Raw genomic sequence first — 26,809 nt, 5'->3', positions numbered from 1 at the left:
TCACAAATCTACATCTCATGAATATCAAATTTGTATCTCCAAGTGCCCATAGTAATGCTATCCAATGGAAATATTATGAGAGTCAGATATATAATTTTAAATTTTCTAGTAGCTTCATTAAATTTGTTTTAAAGGGGAAATTCTGTTTTATTTAGTCCATTATATTCAAAATATCACTTTAACATATAACTAATATGAAAAATATTAATGAAATATTTTAGATTTTTAATACTAAATTTTCAAAATCCAGTGTAAACACTTAGAGCACAACTCATTTTGGACTAGCCACATTTCTTTTTTTTTTTTTTCTTTGAGATGGAGTGTCACTCTTGTCACCCAGGCTGGAGTACAATGGCACGATCTCAACTCACTGCAACCTTTGCTTCCCAGGTTCCAGCGATTCTCCTGCCTCAGCCTCCTGAGTAGCAGGGATCACAGGCGCCCACCACCACACCCAGCTAATTTTTGTATTTTTAGTAGAGACAGGCTTTCACCATGTTGGCCAGGCTAGTCTCGAACTCCTGACCTCAAGTGATTCTCCCACCTCGGTCTCCCAAAGTGCTGGGATTACAGGCGTGAGCCACCCTGCCCAGCCGTACTAGCCAATTTCAAATGCTGAATAGCCACGTGTGAGGAGAGCATAGGATATCTTTATTTGAGTGTCCCACCAATACCTCAGATTTAGCCAGTTCTCCCTCATAAATCTGTTTTTCTTATTCCATTCAGAATTTTGGTGAATGACATCTCCATTCATCTACCCACTAGTCTAGAAACTTGGTGGTCATTTAAAATTCTCACTGGGCTTCCCCTTATCTCTCTTATCCAACTCTTTATCTAATCCTGTCAGTAAAACCAAGTCAAGTCAGAAAACTAGAGACAAAAAAAGAGAACTTTCAATCTGATAAAAGGGTAACGCATAGCCATCAAAGAACCTTCTGCTATAACAATACCAGAGGCTGGGTGGCTTAAACAACAAACATTTATTTCTCACAGTTCTGGAGCCTAGAAGTCCAAGATCAGGGTGCCAACATGATTGGTTCTTGGTAAAGGGTCTCTTCCTGGTTTACAACAGCTGTCTTATCCTTGTATCCTTACATAGTAGAAATAAGAGAGCTCTGGTCTCTTTACCTCTGTCTGGTTTTGGTTGGAGTTAGACTGATTTAAAGTCCATATTAAAAAGCAAAATATCAAGAATAGCAAAAACAATTTTGAAGAACAACAGGGATCTTTCCCTACTGGATATAAAAATTTAAATTAAATTTAATACTCTTAAGATAGTATGATATAGATACATAAACATATATACCAATGGAACAGAATAGAAAACCCAGAAATAGGCCTGTTTTTATAATGGATCACTAATATGTGACATTAAGTGGCATCACAAATCAGTAGAAAAAGAACGGACTATATGGTTGTGAGTCAAATGATTATACACATGAAAATTTATTCCAGATAGTTTCTAAAGCATTTAGAAAAGCAAAACTTTAAAACATTTAGAAGAAAATACAGGAGAAAAATAAAATATTTGTTACTTCAGGTTAGAGAAGAATTTTTAAAAACAAGTTATAAAAAGCACAAACAAAAATGGAGAGATAAATTTGAATATCTTAAGATTTAAAACTTTGGGCATGTTAAAAGATGAGCCACAGGCTGGGAGAAGATATTTCCAGTACATTAACTATCAGAGTGTTACTACATACAGGACATAAAGAACTCCTACAGATGAATAAGTAAAAGACAAATGACTCAATAGAAAAATAAAAGGATGTGAAAAGACAACTCCCCTGATGACTAATAAAATATAAGGGAAGATGGTCAGCCTTGCTATTAGTTGGGGAAATGTAATTAGAACAATTAGATACTATTTAATATTGATCAAATTGTCAAAATTTAAAACCTGATAAATTACAATGTTGGCAAGAATGTGAAGAGAGAACTCTAATACTGATGTTTGTTTGTACAGCTACTTTGGAGAGCAGTTTGTCATTATATAGTAAAGCTGAAGTTCCGTATATTCTAGGACCCTTTCATTCCACTTTAGAATGAAACTTTAGAATATAGGCACTATCATTGTATTATGCGTGATAGTGAAAGTTGAAAATATAATAGCCAATAGTAGTGGAATTAATAAATAATAGTGTGTGATAAAACAGTATACAGCAGTGAAATGGAATGAACTCGGCTGCATAGATCAACATGAATAAGTCTTTTTGAATATAATTTTGAATGAAAAAGGCAAGCTGCCATTACTTTAAATAACCCTGTCTCTACTAAAAATACAAAAATTAGCCGGGCATAGTGGCAGGCACCTGTAATCCCAGCTACTCTGGAGGCTGAGGCATGAGAATCACTTGAACCTGGGAGGCAGGGGTTGCAGTGAGTTGAGATCGTGCCATCGCACTCCAGCCTGAATGATGGAGTGAGATTCTGTCTCAAAAATAAAATATAAAAAGGATGGCTATGAATGTTTAGAAAAAACCAAGTGGTAATTAGAAGGGAAATTGAGCTGAGTGTTTTGGTGTTTACTCCCTAATATATGAGATATTTGAAAACATTGATATACACAGGGGAAAACCGGTAGGGAAGAATGAAAGAGGTACAGGAGAAAATGTTGACTGGTGGAATGACGTTTCTTAGGATTCTGGAGGGGAGTCATAATCAGGAAGCTTAGCATTTGACAGGAAGAGGAAAACATTCTCTGCTGAGATAGGATAAGGATGAGTGCATGCAGCAAGCAAGATGGTAAGAGAGTTATTGCCTGATGATCTCTTTTCTGTGAAGTGCAAGAATCCAAGGGATCTACTGGCAATAAGGGAGATGATACAAGAGGAGGCTTTTGGATGGTGGTGAAGGCTTTAAGTTAACATTTGTGGAGAATGGAGGAAGGAGACAGAGAGGGAGGGAGAAAGGGTGGGGGCGGGGGGGGGTGGAGAGAGAGAGAGAGTGTGTGTGTGTGTGTGTGTGTGTGTGTGTGTGTGTGTATTCAAGCCAATGAACACATCAAAACAATCATACTACCTTGCCACATTGTTGAGGGTCCAGCTGGAATCTGAAACCATGAATTTGTAGTTGCCTATTCTACACAGCTATGTGATGTTTTCTGGAATGTAGTTGTTACTATATCTGACATTTAATAAGCATTTACTTATGCCACACACTGTGCAAAGTAATCTAGCTGCAGTATCTCATGTATATAACCTTCACAACCTTTGGTAATGTAGTTTATTTTCATTTTACATTGCTCAGAGTTGAGTAATGTGCCCAAAGTCACACGGAGTAAGTGCTCAATAAATAGTTGCTATTCAAGGGACAGGAGAGGGGATGATTGAAATGGTGGATCTGGTAGGAGTCTAATCATTAGATTGTTAAATCGAGAAGGCAATGAAATCAGGAAGGTACTGATACATTTATGGATAGGTGTGTTCAAGGGAACAAGTGTTTTAGAATTGAAGGTTTGAGAGACCAGTTAAGATGGGAAGTTATAGTAGATTCCTTTCAGAAGTAGAGCAGTTCGTATGGTGACAAGGTCTAGGGTGTGGCTACGGGAGTAGTTTAGAGTCCTTGGTATTGAAGAAATGAAAAAACAGTGAACAATCCATGAAAGCATAGGGTGTTGAATGAATCATCTGCATATTCATCTAAGTCACTGAGACTAACAACTGGAGTTAAGACTGCGGGAAATGCCTGTGAGCTATTTTCCCAGAGATAACTGTAAGCAGCATAAAAGCAGGGACCGTGTGTTTTTTTGCTCAGTGTTGTATCACACAGTGTGAGGTACACAGTAGGTATTTAATAAATATTGAATGCCTGAAACAAAATTAAATTTTTTCAAAACATGCCAATTCCAGTGCTTTCTTAAATGATATTAAAAATTGTTTTATGATGTCTATGCAGAGTAAATTGCTCCTAAGTCTGTCACATAAAATTTGTTAATACTCTACTCTGTATATCTAGTTATAGTGTCTTAGGCTTATATTGTTTTTGCTTTTAGATTAAAGACTTGATCTTACTCAGATTTTTAATTCTCAGGTTTCAAAAAATAAGCTCATGCTTTTAGATTTACTAGTAGCTAAGTAATGGAAATTAGCTCCCTTTACTAAAAAGCTACTAGTTTTTTTCTTGTTTAACCAGTCTGTGCTAGGTTTGGAAGACCTTTTTCTGCCTACTATACAGATAGAAAAATCCCTTCTCATGAAAAAACACTGAGCATTTGAATTAGTATATTCTAATCAGAATATTCCCAAATGTATATCTTTGTTTTATTTTGTTTGTAAATAGTAATTGAAACATTTCCACAGGAGAAAATTTTTCTCCTCTAGTCCTTCTCTATAGCTGAATATATACTAAAATATAAAGCTATATTCAGCTGAAATTCAGTTTTTAGTAAGTGTAAAGCTTAAATGGCTGCATTCCCACAGTTGGAAACAACGAGTATGTGGTTGTCATGGTGAATTTATTTGAAATAAAACATGCCACCATTTAAGCATTAAGGTTTTCAGGTAGTTTTGAATAAACAAGGAGCAAAGCAGTTGAGATTTTAAATAAGGATAAAGTATAGTCATTTTAAAAGTTCTACATTTTTGGATCTGTGATGCTGTCTCCAAAGGAAAAAAAGTTTTTTAAGTTCTAAATTTTAGTTTGAAAACATATATAGCGGCCGGGCACAGTGACTCACGCCTGTAATCCCAGCTTGGGAGGCTGAGACGGGTGGATTACTTGAGGTCAGGAGTTCGAGACTAGCCTGGCCAACATGGTGAAACTTTGTCTCTTATTAAAAATACAAAAATTAGTCAGGCATGGTGGTGGGCACAGTGGCGGGCACCTGTAATCCCAGCTGCTCAGGAGGCTGAGGCACGAGCACTGCTTGAACCTGGGAGGTGAAGGTTTCAGTGAGCCAAGAACTGCACTCCAGCCTGGGCGGTAGAGTGCGACACAGTCTCAAAAAAAAAAAAAAAAGAAAGAAAAGAAAAAGAAAAAAGAAAATATATTTAGAGTAACCTATGTGATAAAATTATAAAATGAAATTGTTTGCTCTGATGTTTTCCCTAAATCTTTTTAAAAAGTATTTCATGTGATGCTATTCTCCACACTGCAGACATGATTCAACAAGACTGTTTTTCAGTGTACATTTCACACCGACACACACACAGAGAGGGACAGAGAGAGAAAGAGAGAAGTATAGCAGTCTTTTCAATTTATTTTTTCAAGTTTCTAAACACAACATTGAACATGTAATTAACTCTTTTAAAATTCACCAGTTTCTAGTTGTTGTCTTCTCTTTTGCCTTTAGGCTTTCTAGAAATATTGTAATATCAGATGCTGGATAGAGTAATTGGCAAGGTAGCTAGATGTAAAAGGAGTGCTTTTGGAAGGACGATGAGAATGTCTTGATTTCCTATTTCTGTCTCTAGATGGGCTTTCTTGGTATTGACATATTCCTTTCTTCATGTAATTAGGAAGACGTTAATTCACTATTCCAGACTGAGAGTTTAAGAAAGTCTGTAAATCAGTGGTTGAAATCTGTTGGCTCTCAAGCTTCTTTCCTTCTAGCTTCTTGCATTTCTTGTTTCTGGCTTTTTGGTTCCATTATGCTTAACAATTACAAAATTTCTAGAGAAAGTTTGATAATATTTTGATACAGATTATTTCTTTCCCAAAACAGAATATTTTGTTTGGAGATAAATGAGGAAATAACATTTGAGAAATTAAGTTGGTAGTTAATAACTAGTATCTTAGCACTCTTCAGGACCTCAAGTAGTGAAATGTATATCATGAAAGTTAAAGTATATTAAAATCCCTTATCTCTGGAAAAGATAAAAATTTTCCACCTCTGTTTTTTTACATTATTGAATTATTATTATTCAATTTTAGTTGAAATTAATCAATGCAACTTTAGTCCCCCAGAGGACAGTGTTAAAAGTTTACAAGAAACTGTTTTTTTTACCATATTTTAATCACATTTTTGTCCTCTAAAGAATAAATGTACCTAGAGTAGATTCTTCTGTTCGTTGTTAGAAGTTATATTTAACTAAATATTTTATCAAATTTGAGGTTGCTATGAATGCCAAAACTATTGTTTTTTAAAAATGTGGGAAGTGGCCAGGCACTGTGGCTCACTCCTGTAATCCCAGCGCTTTGAGAAGCTGAGGTGGGCAGATCACGACGTCAGGAGTTCGAGACCAACCTGGTCAACATGGTGAAACCCCATCTCTACAAAAATTAAAAAATTAGCCGGGCGTGGTGGTAGGCGCCTATAGTCCCAGCTATAGCAGAGGCAGGAGAATCACTTGAACCTGGGAGGCGGAGGTTGCCGTGAGGTGAGATCACGTCATTGCACTCCAGCCTGGGTAACAGAGCAAGACTCCATCTCGAGAAACAAAATGTAGGAAGTATATGAGTCCTTTAAAATATGCTAGAAATACTGCAATATAAACAAGCAAACTCATCTCTGTCTGGGTTTAATCTTTTAGTGTTACTTCTCCTCTTGAAGTCTGATTATATAAAGGTTTAGTGTTTCATTAATCTTGTTGCCATCATTAACTGTTCTGCTTTGGGGCTGGGTGCAGTGGTTCACACTTGTAATCCCAGCACTTTGGGAGGTAGAGGCCAGTGGATCACCTGAGGTCAGGAGTTAGAGACCAGCCTGGCCAACATGGTGAAACCCCGTCTCTACTAAAAATAAAAAACTTGGCCAGGTGTGGTGGCACATGCCTGTAGTCCGAGCTACTCAGGAGGCTGAGTGCTTCAGTTTGTAATATTTGCTCTATCTGAAAAAAATAAAAAGTTAGACTGGTCCTTTGGAGAAATGCTGGATTAAAATATCAGAAAAGTAACTAAATCGGATATTAAACATTAAGTATATAAGGAAGATTCTTTTTCGGGATAAGACTGTAGCACTATGTAGTCTTTCAGAGAGATTCAAATCTCGGCTGTCATATTCTTTTTTAATGAATGATCATAAGTTGAACAATGATTACTATGAACAAGTTGATATCCATTTGTCTTTTAGCATTAGTATATTGCAACTATGTAGACTGATTGACAACTAAATACTTTGCTGACATGTTTTAGTATATTTTTGAACATATGTTGACTAATACTTGTTACAGAAAATTCTGAACTTGTACAGTTTTATAACCGTGTAACTTCTTATGATATCTGTTCAGTGTATATGCTAACTAATTTTAAGATAGAATTTTAGTGTTTTAGAGTTGTGTGTATAAATATATTAGCTATGCACAGATCTACATATCTCATTTATAAAACATGATAAATGTATTCACCAATTTTTATTTTTAGTGTCATTAAAATTGTATGTGTATATAGAGATATATATACAACTTTATATACAAACATTTTATTTGTTAAATGTGATCAATATATTTACTTTTTTTTTTTTTTATAGAGTCATTTGCCCTGGCTCCATAGTTCCCACCCAGGATTAGAAAAAATAAGTGCTATAGTATGGGAAGGTAATGATTGTAAGAAAGCAGACATGTCTGTACTTGAAATCAGTGGAATGATAATGAACAGAGTGAGTTTTTAAATTTTATTCTTGTAGTTCAAGGGTAAGACTTAGTGATTATCTGTATATAAGATAATTACTGGAATGTTATACCAGTAATCTACTGACCTCATTTCTTCACCCTGAAAAAAGAGTTATATGTGTATATTTGTTTCTGTCTGTGATTTAAACAGTGATTTGTCACCAAACTGCTCTCATCTTCTAGTGTTTTCACTTATCTGACCTAGAACAGATGATACAATCTACTTTTATGTTATTCATTCTTTTGAAATTCAGGAGCTTGTAGATATATACAGGTGTTAATAAAGACTTTTCTTTGGTCTAGAGATTGTTGTTACAAAAACTTTAAAAATAAAATAATTAAAAAGGTGTATGTTTCTGTATCATTCTTACTGGTTCATTTGTTTAATAGGACTTAAAACATGAAAAAATCAAACTAGTAAATTTGCATTCATACTTGCTTGCCTGCTTAAATATATAGAAGTAACTCAGGTAGTGGTAAAAGTCTTGAGTAGTTTAAAGAAATCTGATCCAAATACTGTGGATTTAAATTTTATTTTCTATTATTTCTTTTTTCAGATAATTACTGATTTTTAAAATATGTTGATTTCTCTGGACTTGTTTTTAACTTGCAATTTCTAAATTTCTTTAGTGCATTATTATGCTAGAACTCTTCTCCACACTTTATGTAAGACAGGAATTAAAGTAACTGGGTCTAGAAATTGATAAAACTCCCAATATCATACTGAGTTATTGCTCATACATATCTCAGTATGAGCAATTAAAAGCAGTTGACTGGGAAGTCTCTGGAATCTTGGATCTAGTTTGTGCTCTGTAACTTAATTACCTGTGAATTGGCAGATCACTTAATTTACAATAGTCTCATTTATCTAATGTATAATATAAAAAGTTGGCTACATGATAGTTAAGATCCCTTTTAGTTCTGCCAGTCTAGCATATTGGAAACTCTTATATTGTCCCATTATCTAATTTCCTTTTTTTTATTATTTTTTTAAATAATTCCTTCATCTTTTTCCCTTCTGTTTAATTTCTTCTTCCTTCTATCATTTCTCTTCTAAAATGCTTCTAGAGTTTAAGGAGACACTTATTTATATATTGGACTATTCAAAGAGAAACATAAGTGGCTGGGCATGTTGGCTTATGCCTGTAATCTCAACACTTTGGGAGCTAGAGGAGGGATTATCGCTTGAGCCCAGTAATTAAAGACCAGCCTGAGCAACATAGTGAAACCCTGTCTCTACATCTCTACAAAACCCAGAAAATTAGCTGGGGCCTGTGGTGTATACCTGTAGTCCCAGCTACTACGAATGCTGAGTTGGGGGGATCACTTGAGCCCATGATTGCGCCACTGCACTCCAGCCTGGGCAACACAGTGAGACCCTGTGTCTGGAAAAAAAAAAAAAAAAAAAAAGAAAAGAAAAAACCCTGAGGTACGAATGTATGAAATAAGTGTAATGCTGAGTTTTTTTCTTTAATGAACTGAATTTAAGTGGATATGAGATCTCATTCTCTTTAATATTACAGTATTTGTGAATATTTCTAACTTGAAATAATGAAATACATAAATTTTTTTTTCAAGATCTAGATAAGACAGTCAATCCTTTCGCCATCTACTTAGTGAATTAGAGATTTGATAATGAATTGTTTTTAAGATCTGAAGAATTAATGACATTTTATGTGTAGTAGGCTCTCAAACTTGAATGGGATTCAAATTACTCATATTAAAATGAATATATTTTAACAAATTATTTCATATTGCTATAAATAATTTTACTGTAGATAACATTTATGGTATAATTTTATTTTTCTTTTCTCTCTCTTCCCCTGGCTTCCTCAAGGTGAACAGCCATATACCAGGAATAGGATACCAGATTTTTGGAAATGCAATCTCTCTCATACTGGGTTTAACTCCATTTGTTTTCCGACTCTCTCAAGCTACAGACTTGGAACAACTCACAGCACATTCTGCTTCAGAACTTTATGTGATTGCATTTGGTTCTAATGAAGATGTCATAGTTCTTTCTATGGTTATAATAAGTTTTGTGGTTCGCGTGTCTCTTGTGTGGATTTTCTTCTTTTTGCTCTGTGTAGCAGAAAGAACTTATAAACAGGTAGGTATAATGTAGACTTCTGAATAAGAATATTTTATCGTTTTCATAATATTAAAAGTATTCCTGAAATACTTTATTATTTCATTGTCATTTTTACCTAATTATTTTTCTATTTTGCTTTTATAGTACCTAACCAAATAAAATCTTAACAATTCATATTTTGTTGATTTTTGTTTTTCTGTGGTAATCTACTTGAAAATTAATCCTCATCTTAATCTTTTTTAGCGATTACTTTTTGCAAAACTCTTTGGACATTTAACATCTGCAAGGAGGGCTCGAAAATCTGAGGTTCCTCATTTCCGGTTGAAGAAAGTACAGAATATAAAAATGTGGCTATCTCTCCGTTCCTATCTTAAGGTAGAATGGGAGTGATAAAAGTAGTTTTAACATGCTGGCCCTTTCTGATAGTTCCAGTTTCTTTATCAATATATATTTGTCTCTAGATGTATAGTAACCAGCTTTTACTCATTCAAAAGCTGAATTAGGGATTTTGTTTCTACTTGCCTGGTTGTCACAAGCCAGCAGAGGGAGCCCATTACTTAAAAAAGAATTTTTAAAAAAACTAACCAATGAGTTTCCTCACAGAAGAGGCCTATTACTATTTTAAAATATTAGTTTGCAATTCAGTGTCATTCTTTTCATGTCATTGTTTTCCTTTAAACTTTTAAATAATTGTCCTAGTTGTGGAAGTATGGTGTAAAAACTCTGGAGGGAAGAGGGAAACATCTAAATTGGTTTTAGGAAAACGCTTTTTTTCCTGAGGATTGCTTATTGCATTAAGTAACAGTAGAATGTCATTATATATGGAGTAATCATGCAAGTTCAATGATATTTATTCACAGCACTGTCTGTATCTTGGTAAAGTTGACCTAAAGACCAATTATCCTCTGACATACCTAGATCTTTAATGCTTTATATTTTGAAATAATAATGAAAGAAATAAAAAAAAAGTTTGCCCTATTTATCTACTCTTATATTTAAAAAATTAATTGTTCTGTTTATTAATTTAACTTATTAAATTTAGTCCACTTAGTGTCACTGCTGCAAATTGGCATGGATATTTTTTTCCTATGACATATCTGTTGTATAGAGGGATGAATCTGATCTTTGTTGCTTGAATTCATCCAAAATTTCCCCCATTATCAACCCTAAGCAGGTGTTACATTCTTTTGTACATTGATTATTTTATTCAGTAAACACTTATTTATGTTAACCGTGTGCCATTCACTGTTGATGAGATGAAAGCCCCTACCGTCATACCTAAGCTTATACTTCAGTGAGGGAAACATGAAAGCCCAGACCTAGGAATTATCCTTGTTTAATCTCTAGTATCTAATTTCAATTCCTATCTTTTCTGCTCCCAAAATATATCTTGAATCCATTTGCTTCTCTTTGTTCCATTTCTACCACCCTCATTGAAACCATCAATCATCTTCTGCCTTGTGCTACTACAGTTACCTCTTACCTGGCATTCCAGCATTCACATTTCTTCCTTTCATTCCTTTCTTCAGTCTGCCACCAGTGATCTTTTAAAAATGTATATTTGGCCCTATATTCTTAAAACTTCTTGGAGGTTCTCCATTGCTCTTAAGATAAAGCACAAAATCTTAACAAGGTTTATAATGCCCTTTATGATCTAAGTTCTCCCTTATTCACCTGTCTTTTGTTTCATTTTGAAACACTGTCCTTCCTAGTCCACTACATTCCAGCCATGTCAGACTGTTTCGGTTCTTTACATGAGCTGTGATCTGTCCTGCTTTATGTTCTTGCATATGCTCTTTCTTCTACCTAGAACACTGCTGTGTGCCGTCATGCCCCTGCCCCTCCCCCTTAATCTGGAGATCTTCCCAGGCCCACACTCCTAACCCTCAAATCTAAATGAAGTCTCCCTGCCAAGTATCTCGAAGCATCCTATGTCTTTCCCTTTTAGCACTCATCACAATTTATCACATATATCTGTGATTATGAGCTTGATGTCTCACTCCCCTCCTAGTTCCTGTGAAGGTAGAGGGACCATGTGTTGTTCTCTGTTGTATTTCTAGCACCCAGCACGGTATCTAGTTCTAAGCAGGTGCTTAAGAAATATTTATTGAATAAATGACTTATGTTTGACAAAATGAAGTATTTGAAAGTTATACCAATAATTTTATGCTATATAGATATAGATACCCTTTTAACTCTGTTGCAAATCCTCAGGAAATCATAACACTTTATCATTAAAATTTGCCTAACAAATTAGGTATATTCAACATTGTGGGCTATGATCAACTCATGGTGATGAGTCGACACCTTTATTGAAACCATGGAAATTATCTGCTAATTAGTAAATATATTTTAAAATGTTTCCTTTTCTCCCACCCACACCCTGCAGCGTCGAGGTCCTCAGCGTTCAGTTGATGTAATAGTTTCATCTGCTTTCTTATTGACTATCTCAGTTGTCTTTATCTGTTGTGCCCAGGTGAGTTAACTCGCTCCATGTAGAAATTAACCAGATATATAAATATTAACTTTCAGATTAATAAATAAATAATAATATAAGTAAGCCTAGTTAGAAAAGTAAGTTTTGAAGTTATCTTTTTGCAGTTTATTTTTTTGGTAGAATAAACAAGTGTATCTTATCTCTGTACCAGGAACAGTGAACATATATGCTCAAATGTCTGTTGAAAGAACACAGATTAATTTTTGCCTAGAATCCTTCTCATTATCTTTACTTCCCAGAAGAAACATATGAGTTATGAAATTGTCCCAGGAATGTCCGATTTATTCATGTTTACTACTCTTTTATTTCTTATATCTGAATAGTTACTGTTACTTAACTGCTGCATACTCTGAAAAAGAATTTTTAGTGACCCAGATTACTTAGGGAGTACAAAAGTATCTTAGGATATGCACTGCTATAATGCAGGGGAACATGTCCTCAGGGTCTCCTGAGGGTTGTGTCATGGGCCATATAATATTAAAAAATAAGTTTAAAAGTATTAAAATTTTAAAAACAAAAATAATAAAACATATGCAAACTTCCATTCCAAGTAGTATGAGGTACTAGCTTATCTGAAAATTCTTCTACTTTAAAACATCAAACAGGCTGGGCACAGTGGTTCACACCTGTAATCCCAGCACTTCGGGAGGCCAAGGAGTGCAGATCACCTGAGGTCAGGAGTTTGAGACTAGCCCGACCAACATGGTGAAACCTCATCTCTGTTAAAAATATAAAAGTTAGCCAGGCATGGTGGTAGGCGCCTGTAATCCCAGCTATTCAGGAGGCTGAGGCATGAGAATCACTTGAACACGGAAGGCGGAGATTGCATCACTGCACTCCAGCCTGGGGGATAGAGCGAGACTCTGTCTCCAAAAACAAACAAACAAAAAAAACATTAAACAATGCTGGGGGAAACCCTCAGCTTTTGAATGTACATATTGTGTATATATATCTAAGTTCATAAGATAATAAAGGGCCAAAAATGAAGACAAAATTGAAAACCAGAGCATTTAAGAATAAGCATTAATGCTATGGCAGCATGAGAATAAGAGAATGAGGTACACTGCCAGTCTTAGTATTGTATCCCAGAGACTTGAAATTTTATGCCCATGTAGGACAGGAGATGAGGCCTTGACCTGTAATACCTCCCTACTCACACCATGAAGTCCAAGATCTACAGCCTCCGTGAAAAGCTGGATAAGAAAAACAGTCTGCTCACCAGCACTAGAAGACAAGAAGGAAGCTTATCTGACTCTGGATGACAAGGATGGGGGAAAAGTCTCTTCTAAGAATATATAACTTTGCCCTTACTACAGGTTTAGGGTTCAAATTGACATTATACATCTTGTCCTGTAACCCTCATGTCAAGAAGTTAATATAAAAAGTGGTCCTAGGCCCCTGGATACCTGACAGAAGCAAAACCAAGGCTGTTTGGGGGCATGCGACTTCACCCTAGACCTCATGGGATCCACAGATAAAGCTCCTTCTGATATCAAAACATAGGAAGAAACAGTGTAACATGAAGGAGTCAGCAGATAAACCAATAGCAGGATTAGGTCTCCAGCTATTTCAGTTTGATCAGGTGGAAACTAAATTTGTTTATAGTGATGAAAGACATAGATAACACTGTGAAAAGAGAACAGATAAGTTTGAAAAAGAACTTCAGAGAAATGAAAAATACAGTTAATGACTTTTGACTTTTGTTTTTTGCTTTTCACTGCGGGAACAAAGTCATTGACTTTTAAAACACAATGAACAGAATAAATAGCAAATTAAAGACAGCTAAAGACATAGTGAACTGGGAAATGAAAGAAATGACTAAGATACAGGACAGAGATAAAGAGACAGAAAATGTCAAGTGGATATTGAGACTTCGTGGGAGATCCAACATATGTCTAATAAGAATTCCAGGAGGAGGCTGGGTGTGGTGGCCCACACCTGTAATCCTAGCATTTTGGGAGGCCGAGGCAGGCAGAACACTTGAGGTCAGGAGTTCGCAACCAGTCTGGCCAGTATGATGAAACCTCTCTCTACTGAAAATACAAAATTAATCGGGCATTGTGGCTCACGCCTGTAATCCCAGCACTGGGGAAGCTGAGGCAGGAGAATCACTTGAACTGGGGAGGCAGAAGTTGCAGTGAGCCGAGGTTGCGCCACTGTACTTCAGCCTGGGCAACAGAGCGAGACTGTCTCAAAAAAAATAAATAAATAAAAAAGAATTCCAGGAAGAAAGAATGCTGAAAAACAACATTTGGAGAGAGAATGGCTAAGAATTTTTCCGAGTTGATGACTTTTTTTTCAGGCACAAGGATGTTTATAAAACTTTCCCATGTATTAGGCAATAAAGTAAAAACTAATCCAAATGTCTGATACTATACAGACCACAATATCTAGCTGTCATATAGTCAAAGTAGAAAAGAGTGATAGCAACAAAAAAAAATCTTATGTATTTGGAGATTTTAAAACATACAAATAATACATTCTTTGAAAGAAAAAGCACACTATTAAACTGTAAACAATTTAATACTGGCACAATTGAGAATTTTTTAAAGATACTAGTATGAAGTGCTTTATATCATTAAAGTTGAAGGCATAAGTGGACAATTTTATAGAAATACATAATCTATTAAAATGGACTTAAAAAGTAATTGAAAACCTGAAGAGATTTGTAGCGGTAAGTAGTTTAAATTTTAGTAGTTTAAAATATGCCACCAACAAAAATCCCGTATGGTTTTACTGATGAATTTTGTCAAATATTTAAATAGATAATCCTAAACTTACACAAAAGATCTAGTCAATAGACAAAGGGGATATTCTTCAGCTCCTTTTATGAGGCTAGTATAACCTTGATGCCAGTACCATAGAGCTAGTATGAAAGTGGGAAACTGAGCTGGTTTCATTTATTAGATACAAAATTCTTCAACAGAATACTAAGAAGATGAAGCCAGAATGTGAATTACAATAAATAGGCCATGACTAGTATGAAAATGGGAAACTGAGCTGGTTTCATTTATTAGATACAAAATTCTTCAACAAAATACTAAGAAGATGAAGCCAGAATGTGAATTACAATAAATAGGCCATGACTAAGATTGTCCCTGGAATGCAGATTTCAACTTTAGAAAATCCATTAATGCAATTCAAGCTGATTAAAGGCAGAAAATAGGCAATCATATCAATAGATGCAGAAAACAATTTGTAAATTTTCAGTGGACATTCATAATACAAGGACTAGGAAGTATTGTCCTTAATCCGATAAAGTATATCTTTTAAAATTTGGAGTAAGCATTATACATAATGATATCACCTTAAGAGTTATTTACTTTAAAATTGGGAATAAGACAAAGTTACTTGCTTTACCACTTCTAGTCAGCATTTGATGGAGGATATTAATCAGCAAAGATGGGGGAAAAAAGTGGTCTAAAGTTTGGGGAAAAAAATCGTAGACTATATGATTGCTTATATAGAATATCCAAGTGACTTTACAGACACATTATTTAAAATATATTTGTTATATCAAGATTAACAAAAATAGATGCAACAGCATTTTAAAAATTAATTTTGTTTCTATAAACCAGAGATCAGCAAACTTCCTCTGTAAAGGGCCAGATAAATATTTTAGACTTTTGCCTGACACCTGCAATCTCTGAAATATATTCTTTTTCTTCTAATTCCTCTTTCTCTTCTTCCTTTGAAATAATATAAAATTTACTTTTAGCTCTGGGGCCAGACAGAGGCCTAAAGCTAGATTTGGTCAGTGGACCATAATTTGTTGACATCTGCTATATACAGAAATAGATAATTGAAAACTATAAATACTGGCCAGGCACAGTGACTCATGGTTATAATCTTAGCACTTTGGAAGGCCAAAGTGGATGGATCCCTTGAGCCCAGGAGTTCAAAACCAGCCTGGGCAACATAGTAAGACCTGGTCTCTTAAAAAAAAAAAAATACAAAAAAAAATACAAAAATTAGCCAGATGTGGTGACACATGCCTGTGATCCCAGCTACTTGGGAAGCTGGGGCGAGAAGATCACCTGAGCCTGGGAGGTCAAGGCTGCAGTGAGCCATGATTGTGCCACTGTACTCCAGTCTGGAGTAACAGTGAGACCCTGTCTTTAAAAACAACAGCAAAACACATATGCCATTTCCAATAGCAACAACAACAACAAAAAAGATTCACAAGAATAATTCTAACAAAAGATACGTAGGACGTTATGGAGAAATAGGATAAAACTTTATTGAAAATTATAAAAGAAGGTACACAATGAGGCTGAGTGCAGTGACTCGTGCCTATAATCCCAGCACTTTGGGAGGCCTAGGTGGGCGGATCACCTGAGATCAGGAGTTCAAGACCAGCCTGGCCACCATGGCAAAACCCCACCTCTACTGAAAAAAATAGCCAGACGCGGTGGCGCATGCCTGTAATCCCAGCTACTTGGGAAGCTGAGGAGGCAGGAGAATCACTTGAACTTGGGAGGCGGAGGTTGCAGTGAGCCAAGATCACGCCACTGCACTCCATCCTGGGCAATAGAGTGACACTCAGTCTCAAAAAAAATTTAAAAAAGAAGGTATACAATGTTAGTCACAATGTTAATAGTTGGGAAGGTTCAATTTCATACTGATTCTCCTGGGGGAATTGTTGGAATCCCATGTAATTAAACAGAATGCTTTATTTTAAAAAATAAGTAACTCATCAAGCTCCCTAAAACTCATCTGGAAGCACAGAAAGACAAGAGTAGTCCAGATAATTTTGAAGAACAAGTTGCTGTACCAGAAATATGAAGACTTATTTTATTTTTTCTTTTTGTTTTTCTTTTTTAAATTTCTCTTAGAACCTTCAGATGAGAGACTTATTTTAAAATTACAGAAAGACTATGATTTTTGCCCAGGTATAGAATGACCAGTGGGATGAAATAGAGTTGTACATAGCCATATACATGTAGAAACCTAATATATGATCAGATGGCATTGTATATCAATGCAGGAAGGCTTTACATAATGGAAATATGAAGTACAAATGGAGCAAAATGACTTCATGCCATACATAAAAATAAATTGTAGGTGGATTAAAGATCTAAATGTGAAAAACAAAATTTTTAATATGATCACAAATAAAAATTAAAATTTCGTGTCCTGCAAAGACACCATAAACAACAAACCAGCGTCTGGGAAAGATAGTGGCAAAATGACTTAAATAGCATTGTTAGTCACATTATAGACATAACTTCTACAAATCAATAGGAAAAACAGACAACATACTAGAAAAAATGTAGATGTAGAATATAAAAAGATAACTCACAGAGGATGAAATTCAGTTATCAATAAGCATATGAAACATACTCATCCTCCCTAAATATCAGGAAGAGTAAAATTAAGGCAATGAGAGAACACTTCACACCCATTAGATTGGCAGATATTAGGAAGTTAGATAATAACAAGTATGAATGAAAATGATGGCAAAGGGAACTCTGATACACTGCTGAGAGTATAAATTGGGGCAACTATTTCAGAGACAAACTTACAATATCTAATAAAGTTGAAGATGTAATATCCAAGAACCCAGTGATTTGACTCCCAGATAACTTCTAGAGAAAGTTGCATGTGCATACAAGGAAACACATACAAGAATGTGTATTGCAGCATTGCTTGTAATAATGGAAATTGGCAACAAAATATTAATGATAGGGTTGACCAATAAGTTGTGGCTGATTGTTTTACTGGCCAATAAATCGTGGCTGATTTTTTTACTTTAACATAGGAGTTAGAATGAACAAATTTAGAGCTAAGTCTGTCATCCTGAATCAGCCTTGAAAACAAAATTCAGTGGAATAAAAAGTAAATTAAAGAATGATGTGGATAATGTGGTAACATATACATTTTTTTTCTTTATTTTTCCCAACTCCCAAGTGCTTGGAAAATAAATTTTAAAATATACAAAAAATAATATAGTTTAAGGATGTATATGTAGCTAAACAATAAAAACAATTATGGAAAAGATAAACATAAAATTCATTACTTCTGGGGTGGGAAGGGGAAGAAAAATGAGAATCAAGGAAAAGTTTAAGGTGATTTCAACTGAATCTAATATTTTTTAATCAGAAAGAGATGTTGCAAAATATTAAGATTTGACAAAACTGGGTAGAGGCCCCATGGATATTAATTACATTATACTCTATATTTTTGATGTGCTTAAAATATTTCATAATTAATGTAGACTGTTTCTAAAATGTAATACTAAATTTATGAACAATCTGTGAATTAAATGTTTATTTCTTTTAAAAAGAAATTGTTTGAATCACATTGCTGCTTTATGTTACCTTTTTCATACTTTTAGCTACTTCATGTACACGAGATCTTCCTTGATTGTCACTACAATTGGGAACTGGTAATCTGGTGCATCTCATTAACACTTTTTCTGCTAAGATTTGTTACCCTTGGATCAGAAACAAGTAAAAAATATAGCAATACCTCAATATTACTTACTGAACAGGTGAGTGTGCATGCTGATTATGCTATAAATTAATGTCTATAAGTTAAAATGTTTTCATTTCCTTTACGTTTTTCAAGAATGTGTTTTATTTGATTAAGGTCATTTGTGCTATAAAGCAAAACATAAAATTTAATAGGACACAAGCCTTTCTTCAGTGTTCCTGCCTTGATTCATATTTCAAATCCAATCTCCTTTTTTAATGTCCCATTTTTATTTGACAAGAAGGAAGTACCACTTAATAAATTAATGTATTTTAAACTATGAATGGGACATGTTTGCTTTGCAGTGTAGCAGAGCCGCATTTGAGTAAGTATCATTTTTACTCAGTAGAAAGAATAAAGCATAATTGGTTAATTTTATTTTGTATGAATTTGTTAAATATTTTCCTCTTGCCATTTTATAGGAATTTTGTAAAGAAGCTTATTCCCATGAATATTTTAGTTAGGGATAGTTTGATTTTAAAGAATCAATAAACCTGTCAAATGAGCTCAAACAGAAGAGTAACCACAAAGATAAAGATCCCTAAGAAAGTATACTTGAGCCTGCCAGGCGCGGTGACACACCTGTAATCCTAGCACTTTGGGAGGCTAAGGCAGGCAGATTACCTGAGGTCAGGAGTTCAAGACCAGCCTGGCCAACAAGGTGAAACCCCAAGGTGAAAAAATACAAAAATTAGCCAGGTATGGTGGTGCGTGCCTGTAATCCCAGCTACTTGTTAGGCTAAGGCAGGAGAATCGTTTGAACCCCAGAGGTTGCAGTGAGCTGAGATTGTGCCACTGCACTCCAGCCTGGGCAACAGAGTGAGACTCCAACTCAAAAAAATAGTATACTTGAGCCTTATGGAATTGGACAAAATCAACCACTTCCTCCAACTCACTCTGAGGCTAACGGTTTCTCATTTCTGCCCTTCTCTTCACCTTTCTTCCAGTGGCCTTTCTGTAGACTTGCTACCCTATAATTTTGGTTTACACATGGTTTTGGTTTGGTTTAGCATGAGTTCTGGCTTAGGCTTTTACTGACTTTTCAGTTTATGTTCCTACAATATCTGATAGATACATCATGTTAGTCTTACCTAGTCAGTATATATATATATATATAAATACATCAAAATTGTATTCTTTTGTTACCAAAGCTATATATATATATAGCTTTGGTTTGGGTGTACATTCCAGCCTAATCAGCGATGGCTGCCAGATTGTGGGTGAAGGTGAGATCTAATGGGATAAGCACAGTTACCTAGCCTTGCTTCTTCCACTGGCTTGGGGTTAGAGCATTTTTCAAAGAAAGGAACTGTGGACACCCCAGAATTGTCTATTTTAGAGTAGATAATACAAATACACAAATATTTTTTAGTGACTTTCAAATAAATCATAAAACAGCAAGGCATTGTGACTGTCTATAATCCCAACACTTTGGGAGGCTGAGATGGGAGGATCACTTGAATCTAGGAGTTCAAGACCAGCCTAGACAACATAGCAAGACCCCATCTCTAGTAAAAAAGAAAGAAAGAAATAATAAACCATTGATTTAGTTTATTATAATTATTATTTATTTTTTAGGTTGATTTGGCTGTGATACTAAAGTGTCTCACCTTTTAAATAATGCTATCCAGTCTTTTTTATTTTGGCTTTTGATTACATTTGAAAAGTGTTTGAGTAACAGTTATTATTTTCCTATTATAAAATAAGTATAGGAAATTTGGAATGTATAGTATAAAGAGTATTAAAATCACATATAATCTCGATAACCAGATACTTGAATGAATATCTTTCAAGTCCTTTAAAAATGTGTATTTATTATAATTTTAAGCATTTCTATTCTTTTTATAAAAGATAAACCTCTACTTGAAAATGGAGAAAAAACCTAACAAAAAGGAGGAACTGACACTAGTGAATAATGTTTTAAAACTGGCTACTAAACTGCTAAAGGTAAGAATAGAATTGAAAATGGTTATAATGTCAAATATGCTGTTCTGACATAATTTTTGTTTTTTGTTTATAGATACTACTTTATATTTGGTTTTCATGATTATCCAAGTTGTTTCCAAGTTATACTTGTGCACATACGTACAATTTATATTTTACTTCTCATTGCAAAAGTGCTCAAACTAATCCAAATAATTTCTTTGGAAATTGTATATTAATACTTAATATTATGTTTAGAGTATTGTAGAGGTTGGCATCTTTGGAAATGTATGCCTCCTAGACCTTAAAATAGATTTCAGAAAAGAAAATTTGTTGTTAACTTGGGAAGGTTTTTACTTTGTGTTTCTCAGAGCAGTCTTCTGGTTGGCCTGGTTGGCCTGAGTTAGCTTAAAAAGTAATAATACCTAATTTTCATAATAAATGTATGTCATAAACATTTAATTTTTGGTAACAAAAGAATACAATTTTGATGTATTTTATCTCATAATAATTCTTTGGGGGTAATTTAATAAAATATTTTTTATCACTGCTTACAATATTCATTATGTTTTTAGTTCTTAAAAGGAAAAAAGTTTTTAAAATTTCAACTTCTATAACCAATTGAATATAATTGTTAGTTATTTATATATTTTCAGAGAATGGTATGAAATTAGTTGTGTTTCAAAGTTACAGTTAATTCTTCAGTCAACTAAACGGTGTGAATTGGGTATAGACTCTGCACCACATAGTATTGAAGGGTTCGGAAGAAGTGGGTGGGGGGATAATAAAAAGCAATTACAGATGGCTTTCATTTTCAAATCCCTTTAATTATCTTGAGGAAGATGGTGACATTTAAATAATGAACAAGATAATAGAGGCAAATTCCATTTTTGACCAAAATGCTCAATGGGGAAAAATATCTTGAATTAATAGTTTTATGTTTGCTTGACACATGTATATTGTATCTTCAGAGTGTAGCCACTGTGTAGTTGTATGTTTGCTTGACACATGTATATTGTATCTTCAGAGTGTAGCTGCTGTGTAGTTGTATGTTTGCTTGACACATGTATATTGGGTATCTTCAGAGTGTAGCCACTGTGTAGTCGTATGTTTGCTTGACACATGTATATTGGGTGTCTTCAGAGTGTAGGCACTGTGTAGGAAGGGGCTACAAAGGTGAGACTTAATGAGCAGCCACAGTCTCAGAGCAAAGTATAAAAATGACTAGAATAACAAAGCATAATAGTATGATTCTTTTTGATCATACATAGCCTCTAGTCAAACTACATAGATTTCTAGTCAGAAATCTGGGACTTAACGTAGATCGTACCTTCTTTCTCTCTATCTTTACAGCCAAGAAATTCTCAAGTCCACTGATTCAGTCTTTTTAATATCTTCCAATTCATCCCTTCTCTATTAGTACTGCCCTATGTGAGATCTTTGTCTCTCACTTAAGCTTTTGATACACTGAACTCCTTATAGATATTCTTGCTTCTGGTCTCATTGCTCCCTAGTCTTTCTTCTACATTGCTGGCCCAGTGATCTTTCTTCCTTGTACTTGGGCCCTAACAATGCTGAGCAACCTGTAGCCATTCAGATGTGGTATGTTCTCATGTGTCTTAGAATGTATACTCCCCACCATCCACAAAGTTTCAGGAGCACCTTCCTCTGTGGCCCCATTATTTGCTTTTTATATGTACCTTTGAAATGGGACTTTCATATTTTAATTATTTGTTGCATGTCTACTAAATGTAAGGTCCTTCAGCTCAGGGACTGAATCTTAACTTCCCAGAGCCTAGTACAGGGCTTGGCATATAATAGAACTTTGAATGTTTGAATTAACCAATTAATCAATCCATGTATTTGAAAATGAATTGACTCAAAGAGGAGTTTTTACATGTTATAATCTTACCAGAAAATTTGGTCAATTTCTAATTCTTCTACCAAAAGGTATTGTTCTCTTTCAGTTTCTAGTCTAGTTCTTATATTAAAAAATGTTCTCTAGCCTCCTTATAATAGCTTAAGGGACAGAAATTGGAGTTGCAAATTTAGTCACAGAGTTCTTTTAAAGGATGTTCCTTTTTTGTTTAAAACCATTAAAACTATTATTAAAATTTACTTGTTTCAAGTTTAACCAAGTTTATCCTTTCTAAAAGCATCCATAATTGGTAACTTTTTTGAAAGTGTTTTTTAAAAATTCTCATCGTATATTGTTCTGAATTAGCTTACGTAGTAATTCTTTTTGAATCTGGGACTGACTTTTTTTTCTCTTCTGTTAGGAATTGGACAGTCCTTTCAGATTATATGGGCTTACAATGAATCCGCTGCTTTATAACATCACCCAAGTGGTTATCCTGTCAGCTGTTTCTGGTGTTATCAGTGACTTGCTTGGATTTAATTTAAAGGTAAGAGGTTGCAAGTACTTTTTGTTTTTTAGTTTCCTGTTGCATTTTTGTAGCACCCATTTTACCCTCACATACACAGTAATGCAGTCATTTTGGTAAGATTGCAATTAGTGAACATTTCACATTTAATTTCAAAGAATTATATATATTTATGTTTTATAATACTGACAGGAATTTCTAACTTGGAACAGTATTTATTGTAAATAGAAGTCTTGTGTAGGATAAGTAGAAGTATTTATTTTTATTTTTTATTTTGAGATGGAGTCTTGCTCTGTCGCCCAGGCTGGTGTGCAGTTGCGCGACCTTGGCTCACTGCAACCTCCGCCTCCCGGGTTCAAGCAATTCTCCTGCCTCAGCGTCCCGAGTAGCTGGGACTACAGGTGTGCACCACCATGCCTGGCTGATTTTTGTATTTTTAGTAGAGACAGGGTTTTGCAATGTTAGCCAGACTGGTCTCGAACTCCTTACCTCAAGCGGTGTACCCACCTTGGCCTCCCAGAGTGTTGGGATTACAGGTGTGAGTCACCACGCCCAGCAAGAAGTATTTATTTTTACTAATAAAACTTTAATTTAGATGATAAAAAAGAAAAAGAAAAGCCCTATTTCTGTTTTTGGCCAAAAGTTATATTATTTATATAGCAATGCATACATCTTCCAATATATGCACAACTAACTGTTAGGAGGATGTAAGATAATCATACTAAACCACTTCTGTATATACATATATATATATATATATAGCCACTTCTCAAGAGAAAGCAATAGAAATCTGATTTTCACATTTTTGTTTGTGTTTAAGGTTAGTTCTTCTTAAATGGTATTACTATATATAATTTAAGCTTTGATATTAAAACTGGCTTGTCACCACTTCTATTTTTTTTTTTTTTTTTTTAGCTATGGAAGATTAAATCATGACAATTCAAAGAAAAGAAGATGTAGCCTTTTTTCCAGAATAAGAGTACTGACTAAGCTGCCTGAAAGCTTGTCACTGATTCTTTGCTTCAGGAGTCTCAGCTGGGGAGTTGAAGTGTTTACATCAGACTGTCTTGTGCAATTCTTATATTTATTTTACTTGTTCACTTTTTTTTACATTTATTTTAGTCTTTATATTTTATTTTTAAGCATTGATGTACTTAGTTGTTGAAAGGGTGATGAAACTGATATCCAGATACTTGAGATCCTGGTAATTGGTCATAAATATTGGCAAAATAACAAATTGTGAAAATAGAAGCCATTGCTAAGCACTGTTTCTCCATCAATGCCGTGAACTTGCCTTACTTGAGGAAAAATTCTTTAACTTTGGAATATTGCATTGAACTCAGCTATACACATAAAACATTTTCTTCGGTAAATCAAGATCCAGTCAGGGTTTCTCTTGAATTATTTTGGAACAATGCCAGGATCCAAACTGATTAAGTTGCAGTTTAAGCACCCTTCAGTATTAATATATACGGTATTATATAACAGGTCAACAAGTGCTCTTTGATGATAAAACTTGTAATAGAGCAATAATTGTAAATGGTTACCATACTGTAAGATATTTTGATAAAAATTAACTAGTAATACTTGTATTTATTTGAAACACTGGGCTGTTTGCACAGCTCCAGCTGTGCATGCTCAAAATGTGCACTTTTTAAAATTGTTACTTTTAATGCGTATCTTTATATGGGATCTGTTATAGTGTACTAGGGCATGATATGGTATCCTTTTGAGTGAGGTATATACTCATCTCACAAGTGAAGTGCCTACTGATATTACTAAAGTACATTATGTTTACTCAAGTAAATAATTTTCTCCCCATGGTACACTCTAGTACAGGCTATTCATACCACACTCAAATGAACAACTTAAGAATAAGGCTAAGAACCAATAAAATATTTCTCTAATTGCTAGTTATAAAACTATATCCAAATTTTCAGAAAAGACAGCTTCAGCTTGCAAATTCTATCCTCTAAACTTATCTGGTGCATTATCCCTACCCCACCCCCATTATATAAGGGCTATTTTAGATGCTTTTAACCTCCCCAACGAATAATTTGCTAAGTGTCCAATGAGAACTTATCATGTTGGTATGTTAGGTAAATCGGGCGAATATGATAGTATCTTACATTGGGCCTTGATTTTAAGTTGTTATATTTGTACAATCGAGTATTTTAGGAATTACATGAAACATGAAATGGTTTTTGCAATTTTTTTTAAACTGGGCATCTGGTTTCTAAAAATTCATTTGAAACAATCTAGAATTTTCTTGGTGCAAAGTGTATCATGTGGAATATCCTCGTATTTTTACCATATTTTAAGAACTTTAAAATGATTAATTGTAAATAATTTGTTTGATTGGTGCAGTTATAATCCCCAAATCATAATCTTAAAATCAGGAATGTGTGGAGAACAGAGCCATGTCGTATCACTTTGCTCTTACCATTCCTTTTGATCAACCTCAATTCAGCCTCATTGTGTAGTATGTTTTTTCTTGCTATGAAAAACAACAGAAAGCATTTCATTTGATTTGCCTATGTTCAAATATGTTTAATAATGACCAAAGTGCATTCTGAGTTTTTTCAAGGAATGTATTACTGGAGCTTTAAGAACATACTTAGTTTCTCATGTGAAAACTTAGGCTTTGTCTGATGTTTTTTCTTCCTGTATTGTCTAATGTTGAGGTTGTTTTTAGGAATTATATTTTATAAACTTTTTCAAAATAAGGTACATACCTATACAGAACTTAACATTTTGCACAGAATATATCAAATATATTTTGAGAAAAAAAGTACGGCATGAGTTCTGTTAGGAATAAAAGATGAAACTATTGTATCTCACAAAAAAATCTTATTTCAGAATGGAAATATTTTTGAGAAAAGTAGCTGAGTATACTGGTTTAAGAAAATGCTTGTTTTAGATTGAGGTTAACTTAGAGTTGGGAGTTGATTTATTAAGTACAGTATACCTCTCAACAGTTTATTAATAATATGTTGAATTATGTCAGTGTGGGCAGCAGTAGAATACTAAAAGGAAAATGGCATTTTAAGCAATTTCAGAACATTAACTGAACTATTTTCAAAGCAGAAAAATTGACATTGCTGCCTTTAAGAATACCATGAATGTAAGTTGAAAGAAATTGTAACATACCACATACTATAGAAAAGGCAGTTCAAAGATAGAATTGTGGCAGATGTTGTGTGTGAACTGTTGTTTCTTTGCCACATGTGTTGTATTTGAAAGTTTGACAGCAAGTTTAAAATAAAACATTCTATGACTGACAGTGTTTTTTTTCCTTCAATTTTCAGGTCATATACATTTCTATGATAATTTTGTGTTTAGTTAACAAAATTTAGTTAGATTTGGGGGGAGTGAAAATAAATTTTTTATAGCTTTCCAACATTTTAGATTTTGTTATGATTCTTAGAACATGAAAAAATAATACATACACAGGCTTTTCATCACCAAAATGATATCACTAATGTTTGTTTACTTATTTGTTTTTGAATACAGCAAACTGGCTGTGGCCTGGAATGTTAAAGCTCATTGTGAAAAGATAGTGGTTTTTTTTATTTTTGTTTTTTGTTTGTTTGTTTGTTTGTTTGTTTTTGAGATGGAGTCTCGCACTGTCACCCAGAATGGAGTGCAATGGCATGATCTCGGCTCACTGCAACCTCCGCCTCCCAGGTTCATGCCATTCTCCTGCCTCAGCCTCCCAAGTGGCTGGGATTACAGGCGCCCACCACCACACCCAGCTAATTTTTTGTATTTTTAGTAGAGACAGGGTTTCTCTATGTTGGCCAGACTGGTCTCAAACTCCTGATCTCATTATCCGCCCGCCTCAGCCTCCCAAAGTGCTGGGCTTATAGGCATGAGCCACCGCACCCAG

At 34.5% G+C, this 26,809-nt stretch overlaps 1 protein-coding gene across 4 annotated transcripts in view; it reads left to right on the top strand.

The window, feature by feature from the left end:
* The window catches only part of PHTF2 (putative homeodomain transcription factor 2), a 159,931-nt gene extending 133,452 nt beyond the window's left edge, over positions 1-26,479 (top strand). For 2 of the 4 annotated variants that reach the window (XM_011985451.1, XM_011985450.1), the window contains exons 11-18: positions 7,409-7,537; positions 9,388-9,660; positions 9,886-10,017; positions 12,032-12,118; positions 18,477-18,632; positions 20,465-20,560; positions 22,816-22,941; positions 23,836-26,479. In XM_011985451.1, coding sequence (XP_011840841.1) covers positions 7,409-7,537; positions 9,388-9,660; positions 9,886-10,017; positions 12,032-12,118; positions 18,477-18,632; positions 20,465-20,560; positions 22,816-22,941; positions 23,836-23,856 — 1,020 coding nt within the window. In that variant the 3' untranslated portion in view covers positions 23,857-26,479. The remainder of the gene's footprint in view (positions 1-7,408; positions 7,538-9,387; positions 9,661-9,885; positions 10,018-12,031; positions 12,119-18,476; positions 18,633-20,464; positions 20,561-22,815; positions 22,942-23,835) is intronic. The other 2 variants (XM_011985449.1, XM_011985452.1) reach the window with 2 other exon arrangements.
* Positions 26,480-26,809: the final 330 nt, after the last annotated feature.

This window comes from Mandrillus leucophaeus, unplaced genomic scaffold, assembly GCF_000951045.1.
Source record: "Mandrillus leucophaeus isolate KB7577 unplaced genomic scaffold, Mleu.le_1.0 Scaffold284, whole genome shotgun sequence".
Classification (NCBI taxonomy): Eukaryota; Metazoa; Chordata; class Mammalia; order Primates; family Cercopithecidae; genus Mandrillus; species Mandrillus leucophaeus.
Note: the sequence above shows the minus strand (reverse complement) of the source record. Positions and strands in the feature narration are given on the sequence as shown.